We start from the raw sequence: 22,581 nt of genomic DNA on the forward strand, positions 1-22,581 counted from the left end.
ATTTCGCTCCGAAGATTAAAAATTTGTTCACCCTGCTGAAACCGCTTTCATCTCTTCCTCCTTACCAACTCCTAACAACTTCCCTACTCCTACTCACCTTCCCCCATCTTAGCTCATCAGCGAGCACACCCTCCCCCTGAGATTAGGTAGGAGAGACTCCTCATCCAAGCTTTCTTCTATACATATAGGGATTCCGTTCCTCACGCTCCTTCCTATTTTCGAGGAAGTCAAAAGTCTCAACAACGTTTCCATATTTCATAATAGCGATAGAACACCATCAAATCGAGCAGCGACGGCTACGTACTCAGGGACGATGGATCTATAGTTAGTTCTTTGACAAACTGTTTCCCTTGAATAACCGGCTGCGAATGCTGTAGCTTGTAACTATTGTATACCTCAAATCGAAAAGAAAGTTTAACTTGCTCATCACTCTATTAAAATGCCTAGATTATCTACAAGTATTTCTAATTCCGTTAGTTCATGATTTATCTGCAGCTCTCACATACAAGGAAATTGTAGGAAATGCTTGGATTTTTCGAGATGGCGCACCCAGCGGGACTCCATGGCCCGTCATCCGTATCGACGCGTTTGGCATTCGTTCATCTATCCTGGCTAAAGGTAACCCACCCAGACGAGAACACCTATTCTAGATTCGACAACCAGAGCACGTGTCGTACAACAGAGTTTAAGCTATCGCCGAAATTGAGTAACTATTTCCAAAGCAAACGGTCCAAATGACATTCTCCTTGCATGAGCGTCAGGCCAATGCTGCACGATAACGGACCGAAAACGGTGTGAGAGGAGGCACTTGGAAGAGCAATGGAAAAATTAGGACTTTGAAATGCATGAGTGAATGCGGTCGAATTGAGACGTAAAAATACCGTATTGAAATAGAGATATAAAGACCAATACGTATTTGTGGGTTGCTCGACTACTGAGGATAGTCTAAGGAACAAAAGAGTACCCATGGAATAAAGAATGGATGTGACATGGGAACCGGAAGAAGGATTTAAGGATACGACAGTAAGGGGTGAATTAGCGAAGTGAGATGAAGTTGTTATAACCTAAAATAATGTTCTCTTGGACTCCGCCTCCCTAAAAAGATAATGGCACGAAGCATGCAGATAATTATAAGTCAACACGAAGAGAACATGGCAGAAAATTTCAAGAGCTGATGATAATTTACATAGAAATTAGAGCTGTCATATCCTCACGAGCCGCGGTGGTTCATGGTCCATCATTGGCTGTCCCTAACGAAAGAATGACACGATCGGCCCATGACTCCGTCAGGGTGGGAAGGGGGAGCGAGAACTCGAGCGCATTTCATTAGCGGCCCTTCGCAACCTTTTTCCCCCGAAGACCAAACAGCGGTAAATTGTGAGTCGAGAACAAAAGACGATCCCGTTTTCCCTTTCAATTCCACAGTACAAGGATAATATATTTTCCCAAGTTAAGTTTGGCCAACGGAAAATAGGTCTCTCCCACCGGGCATTTGAAAATTGTAAGGGAGATTTTACACAAAAGGGGCGACAGATGAACTTAATCGAGATTTAACCACATATTTTCTTTCATGACCAAAATGGACGATTGAAGCAAAAGAGTACGATTAACTCGCAATTAGAGTCAAAACAGAAACTGAGTCTTGGTTTAAGGTGGTGGGCACAAGTATGGAAAAATGACATAAATTATATCTAAACATTAAGAAACTACTATTTTCCATGAAAAGAAATGAGAAATTCCAAGAAACTGCAGGAGATGCCGCAACTAACTTTTTTTTAACGGAGTCATCCGCTAGTAAGCATTTCAATTCAACAATTTTAGAGTGTAAAATTCATTCGCCTTGACCGGGATTCGAACCCGGAAGCCTCGATGCCCGGCCAATGGCTTCAGTCAGTCAAGCTATCGAACCGCCCTATCGTGTCACAATCATTCGTAGTCGTGCACGATTACGAATGCCTGTGACATTGTATGTACGGTATTTCGTCAAAACATCTTATTTCCTGGAAGCCCCCAAAAGTTTCATAATTTTAGAGGACGCTTCGATAGCTTAACTGGCTGAAGCACTTAGCCCGACATCGAGGGATCCGGGTTCGAATCCCGGTCAATGTGAATAATTTTTACTCTCTGAAATTGCTGCATTGAAAAGAAATGAGGTTTGACAGATATTCTATCAACTCGCTTTAAAAGCCTCCCTTCAGATTGTTGAGAGTGGTTGTATTTTTTGCGAAAAATATAAGTGATCCATCTCACGAAAAGGGAAGACAATTTAATTACATTTAAACACGTTTTCACGTCGAAAATCTGAAGGAAACTTCTTGAAAATGTTAAAGATTCCCCCTACTAATACACAGGAACTCCCGTCTTTTCACTCACGTTTTATAGAAAAAGTGAGGAAAAAATATTTTGAAACCGACACGACAGAAGATCATCATTGGAAACAGTCCGCTATCTTTTGGACATGAGCACGTCTTCGCGAATGAATCACCGTCTACGCAGAAAAGATATTCGCCTTGCGTGACAATACACCACGACAAGTGTGGTTGAACATTGTCACGAAGTACATATTCTTAAAAGCGCCGATGTTCCTTCAAATTGATAAACAAATCATTAAAGTAGATACCAACAGGGATCCCAATTATTATTCACGTCGCTCCATTCTTCTTCATGGTACCCAGCTAGCAACTACGAGGGTGTGTCGGAATGGGTGATTAGACACTAAGATACATATAAATAATCACGACGGCGGACAAAGAGTCATCCGTCGTCGTGCTTAACAAAAAAAATTATGACGTTGAGGCATTGCGCCTCAAGATCTTAACCCGTCGTATCAGAAGGAAATTCTCTCTATTTTTATCCCATTTTGGTTCCAAAGAAGGTCTCCAATCCAAGGATATATCCATTCTTTCTCCGCCTAATCATAAGACCCCCCATTTCTATTTGTTACCCAAAATTCAATTAAAAAACCAATAACCCCGGACGCCCCATTGTCTCCAACATCAACTCACTCACAGAATGAATCTCCGCATTAATAGACCATTACCTTCAACCCATTGCCTTTTTACTCCCTTTTTACATCAAAGATTCGTATCACTTTCTGGAACGTTTACACTCAATCCCAATTACTCAAAACGCGAGCATTCACATTGCCACAATAGACGTTACCTCCCTCTACACCTCTACTCCCCACAAAGAAGGTCTAAAATCCCTCAAATATTACCTTCCACAACGAGCCACGCCACACCCCGTACCTTATATAACTGACCCAACATTCCACCAAATCTCCTATCTTTCTTAATTATCCCATTCCTACCCACACGGCTTTCCACGACCAATTTTCCGATGTCTGCTTCTCTATTTCGGTGATTGAAACCCTTCCCAAGTCTGCAAGTAGCATATAGGTGAGAACATATCTGAGTGAGGTGGGCGCATATCTGTCGGGGTGCTCCAGTCATTTAAACCTCCCGGGCTGAATCAAGCCCACTGAATCCATCCAATAGCCACCTACGTATCCCCTCCCACCCCCTTGTCCGTTTCCTATTCGCCCCTTACCTCTCCTCCCCTCACCCTTCCACCACACATATCCTCTCTCCTCTTCCCCGGAGAAGGGCACTCTGATGATGACGGCCGCGGTAGAACTGCAGGTAGAACAGTTAACGTATCTCCGTAGTGTTTTGGACCAACACGATCAAAGTAGTAGGGACATAAGGAGAAGAATTGCGCTAGGTAAAGAGGCTTTCACAAGGAGGAGGGAGTTGATAACGGGGACGTTGAGTAAGGATGTTAAGAAAATACTCGTAAAAACTTCGATATGGCGCGGAAACGTGGTCGTTGAAGCAGGAGGATAGACGTAGACTGGAGGCTTTTGAAATGTGGGTGTGGAGAAGAATGGAGGTGAAATGGACAGAGAAGAAAACAAACGAGGAAGTACTTGGTATGGCGGGAGAAGAGAGGGGTTTGTTGGGAGAAATCCTATGGAGGCAGGAAAAGTGGATGAAGGGGGTATTGACCGGCAGTGGGATGTTGAAGACTGTAATGGAGGGGAGAATGTTAGGCAAACGAGGAAAGGGAAGGAACAAGATAGGGATGTTGGACGGGATGAAGGGAGGAAGAAAGTACTCAGAGCTGAAGAGGGACCTGCTGTAAAGTAGGATGTTGTGTTTTGCTAGGGGTCACAAATTATTTAATTAGTAATTATGTCCATCCAAAATCCTATCTTAACCGGTAGATTACCTAATAATAATAATATGTATACGTATATATACACACACACATAAATATACACATACATATATACATTATATTTAATATAAATATATATTTATTTATGCACACACAATGTGTGTAAAATAATTGAAATAATGTAGATCATGATATATTAGGTTACGTGCACTACGCTATCTAAGTGAGATATACAGGTATGTACTCCTGTACACATACTAGAGGAGCTTGCATTTATCCCCTCGCGCGGTCGGATACAGTTATTCTGAGATCCCTTTTCACTCGTGGGAAAAATAACATCATAAATCTATCTGTTTTACACTTATTCATACTTGTTCTATGCTTATCCTTTCTAAAGACAAATATTTCAACTGAAAATTAGGAAAAACCTTAGTCATCCTTTTCGCTATGCCTCTGTATAGCAGCCAAACGACATATTCTAAGGTAGAACGAAGGCCCGCGAACCCAATTCGGCCATTTTAAATTTCGCATCAATTGATCAGAGGACATGGAGTCACCCAAGTACCGGCACAAATAGGAGACTATAATGAGGAAACGCCCGGGAGCGTTCCCGGCTCACCGCAGTCACGTGACAATGACCCAGGGAGGAAATAGTACTGCTCTTCGTCACCTCCCTTCAAGGTACTGGCGACCACGAAAAAATTCGTGTGGCTCCTCGACGAGTTGGCGGACATCCCACTTTCCTTTGAATGACCCGCATCCTGACCCCCGGTGTCTCAACTATCCCGGCATCCCCTCCCCCCCGGACAATTTAAAATAGACTGTGGCCGATGACGGCTGAAAGAATCACGAGTGGTGATAACGAGAGAGGAAAATTAAACGAGGGACGTTTTTCGAGGGGACGACTTACGCGAACACTCCAAGGGAACGCTGATATTTCGGTGCACCACGAAAATGAAAAACGCATGCTACGAATTCATTTCACCTCTCCCCATGGTAACACTTCCCCATTTGGACGATCCACGGCAACAAGAATTAGACGCGGAGCACAATAGGCGCCTCTAATCGACTGGCAATAGGAAATCGCCCGTTGCTAACTCACGTAATATAAAGGTATCAGGCGTTGACGAAAATTAAAGCGACGGGAATTTTCGAAAAACAATATCGATTTAAGGACTCCCATTTAAAACACAATTTTTGTGCTAAGTTTAGCTCTTTTATTAGTGTAATTCTTTAACAGACGATGCTAAATTACTCTAAGCGCAGGGAGAAAAGAAAGGCAAATGTTTCTAGTTATATCCAGACAATATCATGCCCATCAACACAGACATCTTTTGTAGCATTTCCAACTTAAATATTACCAATCACAGTAGTCCTAGATATTGTCTGTTGGAGTCGAAATAATTTCCTTGCGTTGTATACAATGGAGTAAATGTATACGTGATTTAAATAAATCATTAACGGTTAATTGTAAGACTAGGATTTCCGCAGCCCTGTCCGCCATCACTCAGTTCCTCATCGTAAATAGACTTCACGGGAAAAATAAACATTCAGTCCTGCCATTCATTATTTGTGTACTCAAAATACAACTCATTTGGCCAAAACAGCCTTTTCCAAGTTTCGTTTGGTTGTAAAGGAACTAAGAAGGCAAATGCAGAACATCGATTCTTATTCATTACGTGAAGGATTTCCAGGTCCTAAGTACATGCTTCAATATCGTTCAAGGGAAAACATTCTCGTCTTACGTATATAAGGTCCAAATAGGGCACCTAGAAAACGCAGTTATTACTACATAACTTGTACTGCAGGACTGCGTATCAGGGGAATGACCTGCCAAACACTTGCAGGCGGACTTGTACACAACAAAAATAAAGCCTAAAATGCAAAACATTTCCGATTTTTCAATGAAATTCCAACACCATCTGTTGTTACGGTCAACTGTCTCCCTTGCTTTGGATGTACATATATCCGCTCCTTTAATACCCATGCAACACACTCTTCCACGCTGAGGCGGTGACTAATTCCGAAGCAATACGTCAAATTTGTTTACTCCAAATACGATTACAACGGCAGGGAGGAAAGCAATATGTCGACGACCATTGATTTCTTTTCCAACCATAAATCCTCAACGTTTAACAAATGAAACGCCTTTCCGAGAGACACTACATTTACGGACGATATGGCAAGAGTGGTGATGCCCTCAAGGTCGATTGTGCAAAATTACGATAAGCATGGGTACGTTCAGTCACGGTTTCAAGAAATCACGCCTGTACGCTAAAGCATCTAATTAATCACTCCTAAGAAACGTGAACCACTATTGTTATAAAACAAATTGAACTACGTTTCGGCACAATCTCCACCTTTACGCCACACAACGAATTCGTTCGGACCCAAGGAACCGCTTCGGAAGAAGTTTTTTCTAAGGTCCACTCACTTGCACTGATTCCATTACTGTTTACGTCCGTTTCCTTTCACACGGGTTATTTTATTCGTCTTGATAATTGAATGGTCTATTAGTGACGGCGATCAACAGATTTTTTACTGACATCATACGGAATATCATCAGAAACGATCAAAAAAATGAACCATGGATTTAACTCTGGAAAATTTACGCTTTGGAGTACATTTTATGAGCAGAGCAATGAACGTTTGGCGTCCGGAGGAGTTTATAGCAAAATTATTCATCCGCGACGGTGGGAAAGAGGGACAGAAATGTGCTGCGCGACGGCGAGCTATTTAGCATCGACGAGAGTGGAGAATTTTTCCAAAAATTCCTTCTTTTCAAAAAGTTAAAACCAATTTAAAAAGAATCATGCTTTTTTCATCTCAATCAAAGCGGTCTAGTTCACTTATTAATTCGCACATTCATTATAAGGCCGGAACGGAATCGACCGAGTGAATGCCGAGATTCCATTTGTTTCGCCGAACAGCGAAGACCAACAATTCGCGAACGGGTTTCGCGCCACCGTGCTAATCGAATGAACAGAAGTGAGTCGAAAATGGCCTCCGACACGGACGATGTCGGGGGGGGGGGGAGAGGTGGGGGTTGAGGGGCTCTGGGACCCGCCCTGATCGAAAAGAGGGGAGGGAGAGTTTGACTTCAATCTCTTTCCGCGCCACCGCCGTTACGGGGGCAGGGTGAGGCTGTGGGGGGGGAGAGGAGGCCGTTGAAAACGTCCCCTCGACCCGGAAGAGGGGGAGGTGTGGGAAGAGTGAAGAGGGGCGGGGCGGGGAGTGAAACAAAAGGGAATCGTCGCGCCGTGGGCACGCCGCCGCGGCGGGGTGGAGTGACGGGGTGGAGTGACGGGGAGACGAGTGGCGCGTTTCTAACGGACGCGACATTGTCGGGCGGGGCGGGGGACATGAGGGGGTTGGGGGAAGACTGTTATCTGTCTCTTTCTCGATGGGGGGCGGGTCTCATAAATGGACTGCACTCGCTGCGACCGCCGCTCACCTTCACTCCGCCTATCCTCTCCTTCCGGAAGGCCTCGAGGGGAGCGACGATCTGGTCGTGGGCGCGATCCAACTGCAAAGAAGAGAGGAAGGAAAAGTTGTCAGAAGGGATGGGCAAGATTCATTTTCCAATATCGCTCGTCGACATATAAGAATTACCGATTTGGTGATAATTATAAAACAATGTCGACAATATGAAGCAAGTATATGGATTGACCACGACAATAGTCGATATAGCAAATCGAGCAATGTCGTCAATATTATTCATATCAAATGTCGACAACGTACAAAAATATCGTCAAAATCAATTTATTGACAAAATTGTCGGCATGAAGATATCATCCATATCGTCATATTTACATTAATTAGAGACATAAAAAAACATAAGTTCCTGAAACAGATCAATACAGACCTGTCCAAATCGCAAAACATCAATAAAGCGTCAAAATGTCGTTTCGCGCGGCCCTAGTTCGCAGCCCCGGATCAACCTTCAACCCACAGAAAATTCAGCGTTGACAGTAGCTCCGACCAACGGGTCGGACCGCCCCCACCCCTCCCCCGATCCATTCTCGCAACAATGGGTCATCCAACTGTGACGCGTTCAACTCTCTTGCGGAGAATCGTCATTGCGACTAAAAGAACAACTTGGGAGACACAGGTAAGAATGAAGATGCCCATCGATAGAACTTTTTCAAGCATCTCAATTCATCGGTTAATATTACGGGCAGGTTTTAGGTTCTATTTCCAAACTACTTGAAGGAATAACGTTTCGATCAAAGCCCGCCGATTAAAACCGCAATTTTGTCGCCGCAAATTGGTGTCACCAAAGGCGAACGGACAGTTAAGATGGGAAAGATTAGGAATATTCACCAAAGGTGGACATTTCTTGGAAACGCACGGCACTTTTTAATCGCTTTGGAATCAATTTTACCCGCCTATAAACATGTAAAGAACGTTTTCCGATTCGCCAAGAACCAATCCGGACGTGGGCGGATCGATGTCAAGGTATCTCCAACAGGAAACGACGAGCTACCAATACAAAACCCACTCCATCCATCCGCGTACAGAAGGCCCCATAAGGATGAGGCCGACCGTACGTGGGTGGGCTCTAGCCACGGACCATAAGGCTTCTATGGGAATGCAATGTCACGGACACACGAATTACAAGCTGACCTCGGTAAGCCACACACTGGCTTTAAACGGCACGGGAGTTCGGGGGGCGTTCACCGATACGCATGCCTGGAATCGTTTCGAAACGAAAACTGAATCATCACTGCGTCATGAGCTTATCGCTGTCTTAATATTTGTCAGAGGTGGTGGCAATTTTTGGCCGATAGGCTGTACATATCGAAAATATGTCGCCGAAATGGAATGTAAACAAACGAGAAACCTCCGTTCAAATTCAATTTATGAACTAGATCGGTATGTATTGTGCTGAAATAAATGTAAAAGTTTTTTCGAAGAATTTAGTTACGATAATGATATTGCTGATAGCCCTAATCATACGTAATACTAGGTATAATGTTATGAAACCGAGTCCTTAGGCAAGATCGATCATAAATCTGCTTGGACATCGATTTTACTTTCTAATATACCTTTATGTACTCCCATTGTGTAACTATACGCATTGCAGTCAGATTTTGATCATAAACTTACCATCAGATCCACATCCTGATTTCTAGCCATTACATGATCAAAAATGCCTTTTCATTCGAGAATTCGGGGCGAAGAGGACATGTTTGTGTAATGTGAAACGTGAAACATAGCCTAGTTAGACAAAAAAAATTTTCCAACTATTTATACTGGATTGACTAGAAACTAAGGTAATACATGCACATTGAAACATCTGGAAACTATAAGCACACTGTCCAATGAAGTTCACAACCCCAGAAGTAAGTAATTAGCGTTTCTGCGAATGCGTATTATCCCCAAGTGTTAATAATAATGGTGATATTTGCAGTTTAGGGTTTACCCTGTGTCATCCCAGTTTCAAGATCCTATTATGCACCATAAACTGGCAGAGATAACATTCCCTCCACCTATCACAAACAAGACTGCTCACAATACTTAATTAAATCAGAGCATTTATAGGATGTTCCTCCTTTTTCCTGACTTTGATTTTTATAATACATACACACACTTAAAAATTCTGGGATTATTTAAAAGCGTTTTGATTAATATGCAGTAAACCTTAATACGTTGCCCTTAGGAGCCATCAACTGGACATATAAATGAATAAAAATTCTTTTCAGGAAAATGCAGAAAGAATTCACCATGTTTTTTAAAACCCGTAGGCAATCGGCTTTGCCGTGACAAAATTTTCTCCTGATAATCCCATTTCATCTGAAGTTTCCATGGGGTAATCTTTTTTAGATTTTAATCAATGTTTAGAAAGGGCAATGAAAATAGGGTATTAATTGGTAGCCTGTAATAAGAGAAAATTTTCGGATTTAATTTGCAAGCAGAAATCGCCATTATGTGTCCATCAATTCACAACAGATATGAATAAACTAATTCATAAACTATACACATAATCAAGCTGTGTAAAGCAGGCCTTCAGCGACGCACGAAATGTCTTAAGCATAGGGATAATATACGTACAGAAAAACGAAACACATTAAACGAATTTGCAGGCATTTGATGAAAGACTGCTCTCTCACCTAAGACGAAGGCCTTATTCCCAAAAATTTGCCTTTTACGTTTGCTTCGTTTTTATAAAGGTCTTGCTGTCTACATGTATTTCCCACCTATCCTCAAACAATTTTGTATGCATACATTCGTGCATATATATGTAAATTCATAAACACACATTTCCTTACAGTGCTCTGCGACTAGATTAGCATTTTCAAAAAAGAAACAGATTGCGAAAACAGGACAGAGCCAGCCCGTTCAGACTACCAGGACACGCCATTTATAATTGATTACGGCTAGCGGCTTCCATCTGACTAATTAAAGAGGGATGAAGCCAAGCGAAAGTTAGTGAATGACAAGGCTTCCGCAACGATGAAAAATTTCGAGGCCCCAGAAATATCAAAAGTTTTACAACTACCTCAAAGAATTTCGAAGATGTAAATATATAATTCATTCTATTAATACTAATGTTGCTTCAAAAAGTAGGGAAAATGTTTTCCTGCACATTTGGAGAACCTAGTCGTACATCAACTTTGTTCTGAGTACACCTTTGTTCACACGTATTTGAACAAGACGTTGTAAAAATATCTATTCATTATAAATCGGAACAAGGACCAAAAATAAACGCTCGGTACCTCATTGTGTTTTATACACCTTCTTACAGTAACATATGGCAACGATTAACCACTCCAAAAACATCAGGACACTAGAAAACGACAAGGCGTTACGAAAACCACGATATTTTTCCCGAATGACAAGATTAAATATCCACAGGATATAAAGAAAGTTTTATCTTACATGTTTTTAAACTAAAAAACGGAACTGTGCTATGGGGTGGCGTTTTCATACGAGTTGAACTCAAGTAATATTACACACTCATTTCCCAGTTGATTCTAGCATTTGAATATTAAGGCTTGAAAAAAAGTTAACAAAAGCGGGTTGGTAAACCTGCACGGCATCGTTGCCGGCGCGGAGAATAATCATATTTCCTCTGCACACTATCACTCCTCTAGCAGTTGGAGCAGCTGAAATTAAAAGCGATACTGCTAAGGCTTCCCGAGAAATGCTGATTGCCGCTCTATTCGTAGCCGAGTTGAATGTGATACTACAACAGCAAGATGAAAAGCTGTCAGCGAGGATAGTGGGATTATAAGGGAAGAAGATGCCAGTAGGGAAGAAGAGGCTAGTAGGGAAGAAGAGGCTAGAAGGGAAGAATGGGTTGGAGGACATTGGTGATGATGAGACAGGAGACCTTATTCTCAGACCTGAATCTGATGCTGAAGTGAAGGGCTTGCGAGCAAAAAGCGTACCAGGGATCGACGAAATACTCTTGGAACGAATAAAAAAATAGTAAAATAAGACTCTGATTAAGATTCACAACCTAATTTGTGACAATAAGATTACGTGTGTACAAAAACCAATGGGAAACATGGTGCAAACGTAATTAACCAAATAGTAGGCACAGTTCTTGTGATTTATTCTTAGTTTTCGGTCATCGATCTATCAGAATTTGATGACAAAAACCCTCCATACATGTGTCTTTTGTCACCCCTTTTCTTTATTTTCGAAAACCTCCCACATCCCATATCTTCCATAAACTTTTAGACAAACTTCTATCAGAGCACTCCTCTGGATTTTTGCCTCCTTTCATCAGCGCACTGTGCAGCAGCAGCACTGTGCTCATCAGCCCCTCATGCCGCAGCAAATGACCAGCCTAAGTGTAGAGTGAAGGGGCTCTTTGTAGGATTTTCCACATGCTCCGCCCTTCTACTTCCCACGACAATTTGTCAATCACGCGATCAGATTATTTTGGACATCATTCAGTCGCATCACATCTCGAAAATCTGCTGCCTTTCACTCTCCGTTTGCTAGAGAGACCAAGGCCTGCCACTGTAGCAATGCACTCCACACAAAGGTCTCAACCAGCTCTATCTTGGCGGGGTTAGAAAGTGTTTCTTTTTATTGTTAAAATTAATATTTGCATTGCCACTCACTTCTCTCTTCAACTTCTTCCTTCCGAAGTTATATTGCTTCGTAAGAAGGCAAACTCCCCTACTTTGTCCAAGCATATTCCATTCATTTTACTTCTGGTATCAATCCCTAGGATTACCTAAAACAATATAAGGATAAAATTCCAGCCGACTTAAAATTATTCTACAAAAAAATTTTAAAGTCTTCTGTTTTTTCAGCAGTTTATAATACGGTTAAGTTCATGAAGCCATGATGAAAAATATGCTTTTTATAAAATGTAATCTACATTCTAGAGGAGAACCAATGTATTCACAGAAATAAGTGTAATCAAGTTTCTTTATACAATAAGAAACATTTGTACGATGACGAAAACAAGAGATAAATGATGAAAAAAAGCTTCAATAAAAATCACTGCTGGGATAAAATAAGTTTTCATGTATTTATTTCTGCACCATTATAAAAATTGTCTTTGAAAATAAAAGTTATCGACTTTCAGATTATATTCAATACAAAAGCTGAAATTTATTGCAACAGACTCTGGCCAATCTATGATATATTCATAGTAGCTTGTCCTCCAGCACTTCAGGGTGTGAAGTGAATGCAGGAATGCTATAACCTCACCAGAGTATGAACCCGGAGTTTGCTATGACAGGTGAGGTTAGAGCTCCATCGAATACCTAACTCCAACGACGTGTGAAATTCACACATAAGGGTACGGGGGCCAATTACTTTCCCGGTGCCATCTGCTGTTTCCCAGGAAGCTTTGTTATCCGAAAAATCGCACAGATTGGGTTAAGATAAGAGTAAACAAAGCCATCCCCAGGAAACGAACCCGGACTCTTTGGTCAGCAACCCAGAGAACTCTATACACTCCACTATCACGTTACCCATATTATCGAGCCACTAAATTCATTTTTGAAAGTTTGGGTCTTTATCATAATAAGTGTATTTGACTAACGAAAATTCCAGAAATGTTGAGATTATTCTGATAATTCCAGGCTTTTCAGAAATTTTAAAAATCCAGGGGATTTCCAGATTTTCCAGGCGCCTGGTCACCATGGATCTCTTCCCTGTTGGCAACCAGGCCTTATGTCTTTTTCTGACACAGTCGCAGCTTCATTGGCTATTTAAAATACATATATTTCAATTATGAAAGAATCTCTTCTTTTTCTCCGACAAAACTACCTATTGAAACACTGATACCTTATTTCCCAAGACTACCTTTACCTATCCGTTTAAGCAGTTCGTCCATTAACCTCTGCAAATACAATGAAGAGCTTTGGTGAGAGGCATTCTCTATCTTTTCTTCCTGCTCGTAGGTTCCATCCTTAAACGCCCCCTAATTTGTTATGCAACTGAATTGATCAGCGACAATTAATCAAATATATAATAAAAAATAATCAACAAATTCGACATTAGATGGTTATTGAATTTTATGAAGAGACCACTTCAACGTATTAAGATACAGTTGGTAACAATTAAAATATTAAATATGATCTACTCGTAAAGTACTTCAACGATTATCCTCGAGTAGATCTAGATACAGTAAATCATTAACCCAAATAGGATGCTAACATTGGAGAACCTTTGCCAAGATATCCACCCGAACAAACAATTATCCCTTAAAATGTAAGCAATTACTTGGTATTATAAGTTTAAGGGCTTCTGCGCATCTATTTATACGCACATATCTTTGCCTTCAATGCCTTTGTGTTAAAAAAATTGAGTATCATTGGAAAATATTACGGGCAAGAGGTATCATGAATTTAGTGGATAATTCATAGAACGTTGACATGCAGACCGCTTGATCAAAAGGAATTTCGTAATCTTGAAAAGTTTGGGACGGGTGAATGAAGAGTGATTTTAATTTTCTTCACACACATTTGTGTCAATATCATACAAATATTTGCAGACATTACTGACTCATCATCGTTCGTGCATTTATTTAGACAAATACGCGTACGAAGGACCGTGATACTACAGCATAGTTTTAGAATAATGTGAAAAACATTTTTCGCTGCTCAAAAGAAGGCGTGGCTGTGGAAAATGATCTTTTTAACTAAAAGGCTTGATCATAGCTGAGGCCATTTACACCTATAATTCATCTCATTCCACGTACCCTTGGGGTTACCAAATCTTATTAGGCCAATGCCTACGGGCTATGGCAGTGGAAATGTATCTCAAAATTAGGAAATTTTGCCCACAAAAGAGGACGGTAAATATTAATATTTATAAGCGTGCCTGTATTCACGCACGCACACGCTCTTCATTGATCGCTAAATGCCGGAAATTAATTATTTTAATTCGTCTGGACGCTCATGAAACGAGGGCATCTCCGAGAGCAACCGGACATCTAATAACATGTTTAGTACTTATATCTGAGGTGCCCAAATGGTCGCTCGAGACGTAACGTATTTTTAAGTATGGCAGGAATGTACCTCAAATGACTACAAATAAATTCTATTAAATTAAATCTTTTACACGGTTAACTTTTATAGCCCTAGAATTTATGCTAGAGTTCATTAAGTGGGACGATCTTGTTATCACAGCAAGGATGGGGAAACTAACGCCCACCAAGCCCTTTGACCCTCGATGTTAATGTATCAGAAAACGCTTCTGCTGGCGAAATATACCGACACAATCCTCAGGTATTCACGCTTCGCATTAAACCTGCGCCATTCACCAATATACTTGGTCTAAAGCGGCCCTTGAGCCAAAATGTTCTCCATTGGGAATTCATATTATATTCATCTAACATTATTGAGCACAATATACAAGTCTCTGCTCAACAGTAACCTAATAAACGGCTAATGGTGAGTATTACTCATTATAAGTGAACTCTATAAGTTCCGGAAAATTATGAGGCAGTCAATGACAGAAAAATATTTTTAGCCGATAATATAGAGGAAGAAAAATATTTATTGTGATGACGTAAAAATTACCGCCACCCGGAAAAAAATGTTAACATATTCAACAACACTTGAGGAAGTCTTCCGGAAACATTCACTACAAATTAAATTGTTCGTGATAACCTTGAGAGTGTAACGGTCTATTTCGAGTAGAGTACGAATCAAACACAGAATGGTTCACGAGTTACCCCAGGAAAACGTATTTATATTCACAGCAACTGGTTCCTACGTGAATAAAACCGTAGAATTATACTTTGTGAAATAGTTTAATTATCCTCTGCTGGATCGCTATGATTTCAAAGCATTTTCTAATTGCACCCCAACAATATTTTTCTAATTGTTGCAGCTTAATCATGGAATGAATGAACCGCATCTGATTTTCCCAAGCCCCCTTCGAAACGCGAGACTTCGCTTGAACAGAATTATGAAAATAAGATTCTTCACCGTTCATTTCGAAGCTTATTGATGATGACAAGTGGAGTTGGCCGATTGATACTGCCAATATTATACATCAAAAAATTATCCTATACGAAAAAATATAGCATTATATGAAATTAGAATTATATTACCATAAGGTAATATAATTCTGATGTCATAATTATAATTCTGATTCAAAAGATATTAATTCTTTTGTGTAACAACTGCCTTAAGTGAGAGTGGAATAAATATATCTGAATACTAGAAACATTTTGATACCTTCCCCAAATCTTACCAACATTTGCCTCGACGTTTCTTCAACCTTATGGCAACAATTCTGCGAGCAAACTTTGGAGATTCGGTACAATGACAACTTCCAAAGTACAACATCCATTAACGTTCGGGACGTTCGGTTTGGTTTTTCCATCATGCCATTAGAATTAAAAACCGATGCCGGTCCTGCTTCCTATAGTGAAACAGGCATTGTTGAAACTCTGCAGTTACGAGAAGGTCATCAAAGAGACGTCAGAACATGAGACGTCGCTCCGTCAGTTTTGACCGGACGCGGTATCCAAGAATAACCACTACACAATGACGAATTTTCACAACGATTTTAATTTGAAATATAGTGATAAAGAGGCCCTATCCCTTACAGTATTCCAGCATTGGTCCCGTATCTCGATCGATCGCACACATAAAATTGGCAGTGATGGCTATCACGCCGCCGCGGTTACTATCTGCAGTCTATCACACTTTTGAAGATCAAAATTCACGGCGCCTGCAGGATTTCACGTCATTTCAGTCCGCACATGGATGACGAGTGACAGCATTTTCCAGGGATGTCAGCTAGTTATCAGGAGGACACTGCGATACTAGGGCGTTTTTCGTGGAGAAAAGATGACTAAGGGTTAGATAAGAGGGCAGCTATCAAGAGGCGATTACACACAGGCCCTAACCTTTATAAGAATCCACGTAGAAGGTCGACTTTTGCGTGCATCAACCCACTTCTAAAGCACAACCCGGTATCACGCAGCCGGGTTCGATAATTGGATGCAGAAGCCTAGTCGCCATGCCATCGACTTCGATTTAATGTCCACCAAATCGTTTGGTCCACACTATAACACAGCGCAATTTTTTAATTATTATGTCCATGAAGTGTTCATTAAATGAATAATTTATTCAACTTTTAGAAGACTACTTGAACTGGTTTTAGGGTTGTTAATGCTACAAGTATTTTCTCGATCGTTTTGAACGCAGACACGCAAGTCATCAAATTAAATCGATTTGGTATTCGATGAAAATAGACATTACTGAGTGGACGTCATTAACTACAGTGCATATTTGGAGATTTAGACGATTTCTGATTCCACAATTTTGTCAGGTATCAAAGGCAAAATGAGTTCATCAATCATCCACAGAAAAATGTTTTTCGTGGTTTCAAAAAATTATATATCAATAATAATGAGCTGTGTACTATATTATCGTTACAATTTCAAAAATTCTGAAATGTATACGAAACTCTTGGCGTGCTATTAACCATTTTAGAGAACATTCGATCAGAATAATTTGTATTCCATATATTTCATGAAGAGTGGAAAAGGATAAGGCAATAAAATTGCCTATTCTTTGCAGAAAAATAGTACCACATAGGTGCAAGGAATTATTATTATCAAGTATCATTAGTCCTAAAACTTGTGAGAAGCAGATATAAAAGCTATCTTGTTACCTGGCATTTTCTTAATAGCTTTGTCCCGTGTTAATAACTTATATGTTAATCAACCGTAAAAGAACACATTCGACCGTCTTCATTCCTTATCAGTTCCTTGAGCTTACTCCTCACGTCTTTCATCTCTGGCTTCCAAAGAAAATTCAATGTTAGCTCTCCTCTATAATACTTCCGTCTTGCATTCCCATAAATTATAGCTTTCATCAAAATACAAGTACTAAGCCTCAAAATCAAACCTCCTCATCTTGTGAGCATTTTTCACAAACCCTTATCTCCACCTAATCATCGAAAGACTTCTCCGGCAGTCCAGTTTAGTGTCATCATTCTAGCGTTACACCACATTTCCATCGTTTCTAATCTAGTTTTATCTGTTGCTGTTATCGCATACGTCGCACAGCCGCAGAAAAGTAAACTCCATTTTACGAAAAGTTTTCTTAGTCCCAGGCAAGAGTTAATTGAAGAAGTAGCAGTTAATTTTCCGATCGCTTGGGTTTTTACTCATCGCAAGAAGCACCTTCTATTACCTGAGCGGCACTTTCTTCCACTTGTTCGCGTGCCCTTCCCGCGTTTTAGTTTTAGTTGAAAATTATCTCATCCGCTTTCGCCACAGACCCTGACCTTCACCTGACGTTTATTTTACGTCTTAGTTTTCCATTCTCTCATCCGCACATGCTAGTATGCTTCGTCAAGTCTTACTCCATCGTAGCAAGTGTCCGAAAACGATGGTATTCTTTGTACTCTCCCCGTGGGTCAGGATGCCGCTTTTCCTCTTTGCCTAATATCTCACTGAATAGTTTACCAATTCAGCCTAATCGCTACAAAATAGAATTGAAAATTAATACAACGTACGAACAGAAGATCAATCGCATGGTTGTTAATGCCCACTTCAAAGACAAGGGAAACAATTCCGGTTATTCTAATCCTGGACGGGGTTCGATTGAAATCGATAGTTTGCCCCTACAGAGCTCACACAGTGGTATGATTCACCCAAAAGTAGAGCTTCGAAATGACACCCATGTTTGAGTCAACACCTAAAAACCGTCAGTAAAATCCATCGACCACATGAATGTATTACCACATCGATGTGCTGACTGAGAACTAATTCACTGCTGGAAGAACTGCATCACTATACACAAATATATATATACATATATACATATATATATGTATACATATATATATATATATATATATATATATACATATATATATATACATATACTACCTTGATCAAAAAGTTCCCGGAATAACCACCGTGTGGCGCTCCCATCGTTCCGATTTGAGTTCTGTTTTTTTTTGTTAAATTGGTACATCTGTTGTTGATATTCCCTTTAAATCTTAGTGTCATAACTTGACATTTGCAAAAGTTACGTAGCCAAGAGTACATCTATCTCTGTGTGTGTTGGCGATTTTTTACAATTGCAGAAATGGATTTAAATTTGCAACAACGAACTTGTATTAAATTTTGCGTAAAAAACGGATTTAGTGGCGCACGGACGTTGGAAATGTTGGAAAAGTGTTTCGGCAACGATTCTCTAAAAAAAACGGTCGTTTACCAGTGGCACGAGCGGTTCAGAAGTGGTCGTGAGTCAATCGAAGATGATGAACGCAGTGGCAGACCATCGACATCGAAAGTCGGTGAAAAAATTGATAAAGTAAAAGAAATGTTGGTCAATAACCGCAAATTAACCATCAGAGGAGGACTTGAACATTGCCTATGGATCCGCCCAAGACATTGTGGTTAATGATTTGGGTTTCCGTCGTGTAGCAGCAAAGTTGGTGCCAAAAGACCTCAATTTCATGCAAAAAAGAGACCGTGTTGACGTCGCAAAAGACATGATTTGCGAGGCTGAATCCGATCCCACATTCATCAAAAGGATCATTACTGGAGACGAGACGTGGGTTTATGAGTACGACACGCAATCCAGACATCAGGCAAGTGAATGGCGTTCACCAAATGAGCCGAGACCAAAAAAACCACGTCGTTTTCAGTCAAAAAAGAAGGCAATGCTGACGGTTTTCATGGATTACAACGGTGTAGTGCATCATGAATTTTTGCCAGAAGGCCAGACAGTAAACAAAGAGTATTATTTGGGCGTTATGAGACGTTTGCGTGAAGCAATTCGCCGAAAGAGACCAGAAATGTGGGCAGAAAACTCGTGGATTTTGCACCATGATAACGCACCGTCGCACAGTGCTATCATTATTCGTAATTTTTTGACGAAAAATGCAACAAATACCATCCAACAGCCACCGAATTCACCTGATTTGGCTCCCTGTGACTTCTTTCTGTTCAATCGAGTTAAAAAACCATTACGGGGAACGCGTTTTAGCAGCCGAGAGGAAGTAATGGAAAAATCGCAGGAAGCACTGATGGACATACCGAAAACCGAATATAAAAAATGTTTCGAGGATTGGATCAAGCGCTGGCATAAGTGTGTTGCAGTCGATGGGGATTATTTTGAAGGGGACAATATAGATTTAGATGAATAAACTAGTATTTTTAATTTTCTGAATAAATTCCGGGAAATTTTTGATCAAGGTAGTATATATATACATATATATGTATATATATACATATATATATGTATATATATATATATGTTTACGGTTCGGGTTGATTACTGTGTTTATATATATAAACACAGTAATCAACCCGAAGGTAGGTTTGGTCGGTGATGATAGAGCTCACCCAGTGCTAAGCCCGACGGCGTATGAAATTCACACATCAGGGTAGGGGGGCCAGTTCCTTTCCCTGTGCCGGTTACGGTTTCCCAGGAAAACCTGGTACCCGAAAAATCACATAGCTTGGGTGGAGTTGCAGGTGCCCAGAGACTTGCCCGGGAATCGAACCCGAGACCCTCCGGTCAGTAGTCCAACGCTCAACCCCCTGGACTACCGCGACCCACTTTATATATATATATATATATATATATAAATATATATATATATATATAAATATATATATATATATATATATATAATGTATATATATAATATATATATATATATATATATATATATATATATATATATATACATACACACACAACATGAAAACATACTTCCCAAATAATGTTAGAATTGGGGCATGTACATACAAAAGGCAGGGCTAATGGCAGCATTGATATAAAATACAATCGCCATTTTGGCGTCACAGTAAGCGGGCAAGAAGGCCGCACCCTCACGACTTATCTCTCACCGCTTCCCCAAGTTACACCTCACCACACCCAACCCTCCTCCACAAAGTAATTGTAAAATTCTGTGTACTGTTTCATCTAATATTACTAAAAACGACTGATTTCCCTATATGACACTCGATAAACTCTGACCAAGCATTCAAAGGTATTGGGTTTAACGGGTGAGTCAAAAAAACAAAAACAGAAACGTATTATTTACCTTGGCTCATTCGAATATGCCACCTGTACGAATAACTGATCCCGTACAAGTAACTGATCCTGAAACAAACATAGCACCCTAACATTAGGTGGGATTCTAACCCGCGACCGATAGGTTTAAGAGAATGGAGGTCACACCAATACTGCTGTCGCTTTTGTTTTTAAGATGCAAATATTATTAAAAGACATTTTGAGACGGAAACACTTTTTAAGACTCCTCTGTCAATGATCGCGAGCATTTCCAATTTCCAATAGTCAAATATGAAGAACCTACTTATAGTTCTCATTGGATGGTTTTAAAAAAACAAACTATGGAGGCAACAAATGGTCTCAGCAACCAACGTTTGTTCGGGGAGCAGGGAATTGTATCCTGCACGACGCAATTCGCGTGCCACGAACTTTCCCTCGCGCGTGCGGTTGCTACTCCGATTCCAGACACCTGAATAAACAGATGACGGTATCCCGGAGAAACTCCTCAAACATCCAATGCAACCAGGGATGCATTCCAACAGCAAACACAAATATAAGACGTCGTGCATTGAGAATATCACAAAAATATCTGAAGATGTTAAACCATAACGTAACCTAGGTCGTAAATAAAAATTTTCCATGTGGAAAAGCCAGGGTATATACTATTTTACAACAAAATTTGGGCATGACAAAATTATCCATAAGATGGATGCCGCGAGTGCTTATTATTCATCAAACACGAAATCGTGTGACATGTTCCTAGGCCCGTCTGAGGTTCTTTCAGATAAATCCACAGGATTCATCTTTTGGCCTCGTTAGGCATAATTTCATCACTGGAGGCGAAACCAAGGAACAGCCCAAGCAATGGATTGCCAGCGGATACCCTGCAGCAAATAAAATGAAGATCATTTCTTCAACTAGCCAGTGTCTGGAGTGTTTTTTGGGTTTCACGAGAATAATCTTTGTTGAATATTTGAAAAAGGGTCTAACTATTACAGAAGCATGCTACAAGGCATCGCAATGAAACCATAGGAAAACAGAACTGCTCGTAAAAAGTCTAAGATTGGCCCACCAAAGTGCCGTTTTCCATCAAGATAACGAACCTGCTCACTCCTCTGTACTTGTGGCCGCAAAATTAGCGGAGTTACAAATCAAACTCCTTTGCCATCCCCTACTTACCCACCTTCCCCATTCTTCGGATTCGACTCAATCGGACCATCGCCCGTTCTTCAATACGAAGAAATGGCTGGCGGGAATGATAATTTATGCAAACGAAGAGGTGATTGAAGAAACAAATGTCCATTGTAAAGAGTTGGAACAATCGCATTATTTGGAAAGGATCAACAAATTGAATCCTTGTCGGACGAAATGTACAAATTCTCCTATATACCTAAAAGGAGACATTGTTGAAATTTATAAAAAGTGTTTTCCCCCGAAAAATTAAGCAGTTACAATTTTTACACAGGCTTTTTCAAACCATTATTGTGATTTTCACGCTATGAGGCAATTACAAAAACATTCGGCTACCCTCCCTGGTGGGGTTACGGAGTGCAATGACTGAACAAAGAAATATGACGACATAACACCAAAGATTTGAAAATAGATAAAATCCATCCAGCCCAATGGCTTCTAATGACTTCAGTAATTTTTTCAGGTCACATGATGTCCTCGCTCGTCCCAAAGCAACAAAATTCTCCAAAATGACTCAACCAAACACTCGTTTTACCTCGCCGATGGAGGGACTCACATCTCCTACACCAATTCTCCAGATTCCTATTCGTCCTTTAAGGCCTCAGCGGCATGGATCAATTTTTTATCTATATCCACTTCGCAAGCAATTTTATGTCGCCCAAATTTTGTCGTCCTTTCGCATGGATGGATAACAGTTGAGCGTTAGCCTGAGAAGACAAACTGAAGTTTGGGTCTT

At 40.5% G+C, this 22,581-nt stretch overlaps 1 protein-coding gene across 1 annotated transcript in view; it reads right to left on the reverse strand.

Annotated features, from left to right (window-relative positions):
- The window catches only part of Graf (GTPase regulator associated with FAK), a 101,757-nt gene that overhangs the window by 58,659 nt on the left and 20,517 nt on the right, over positions 1 to 22,581 (reverse strand). Inside the window, exon 3 of the mRNA XM_071596399.1 lies at positions 7,634 to 7,705. Within this exon, the coding sequence (XP_071452500.1) occupies positions 7,634 to 7,705 (72 nt within the window). The remainder of the gene's footprint in view (positions 1 to 7,633; positions 7,706 to 22,581) is intronic.

The sequence above is a fragment of the Hetaerina americana genome, unplaced genomic scaffold, assembly GCF_022747635.1.
Source record: "Hetaerina americana unplaced genomic scaffold, ioHetAmer1.1.p SCAF_8, whole genome shotgun sequence".
Lineage (NCBI taxonomy): Eukaryota > Metazoa > Arthropoda > Insecta > Odonata > Calopterygidae > Hetaerina > Hetaerina americana.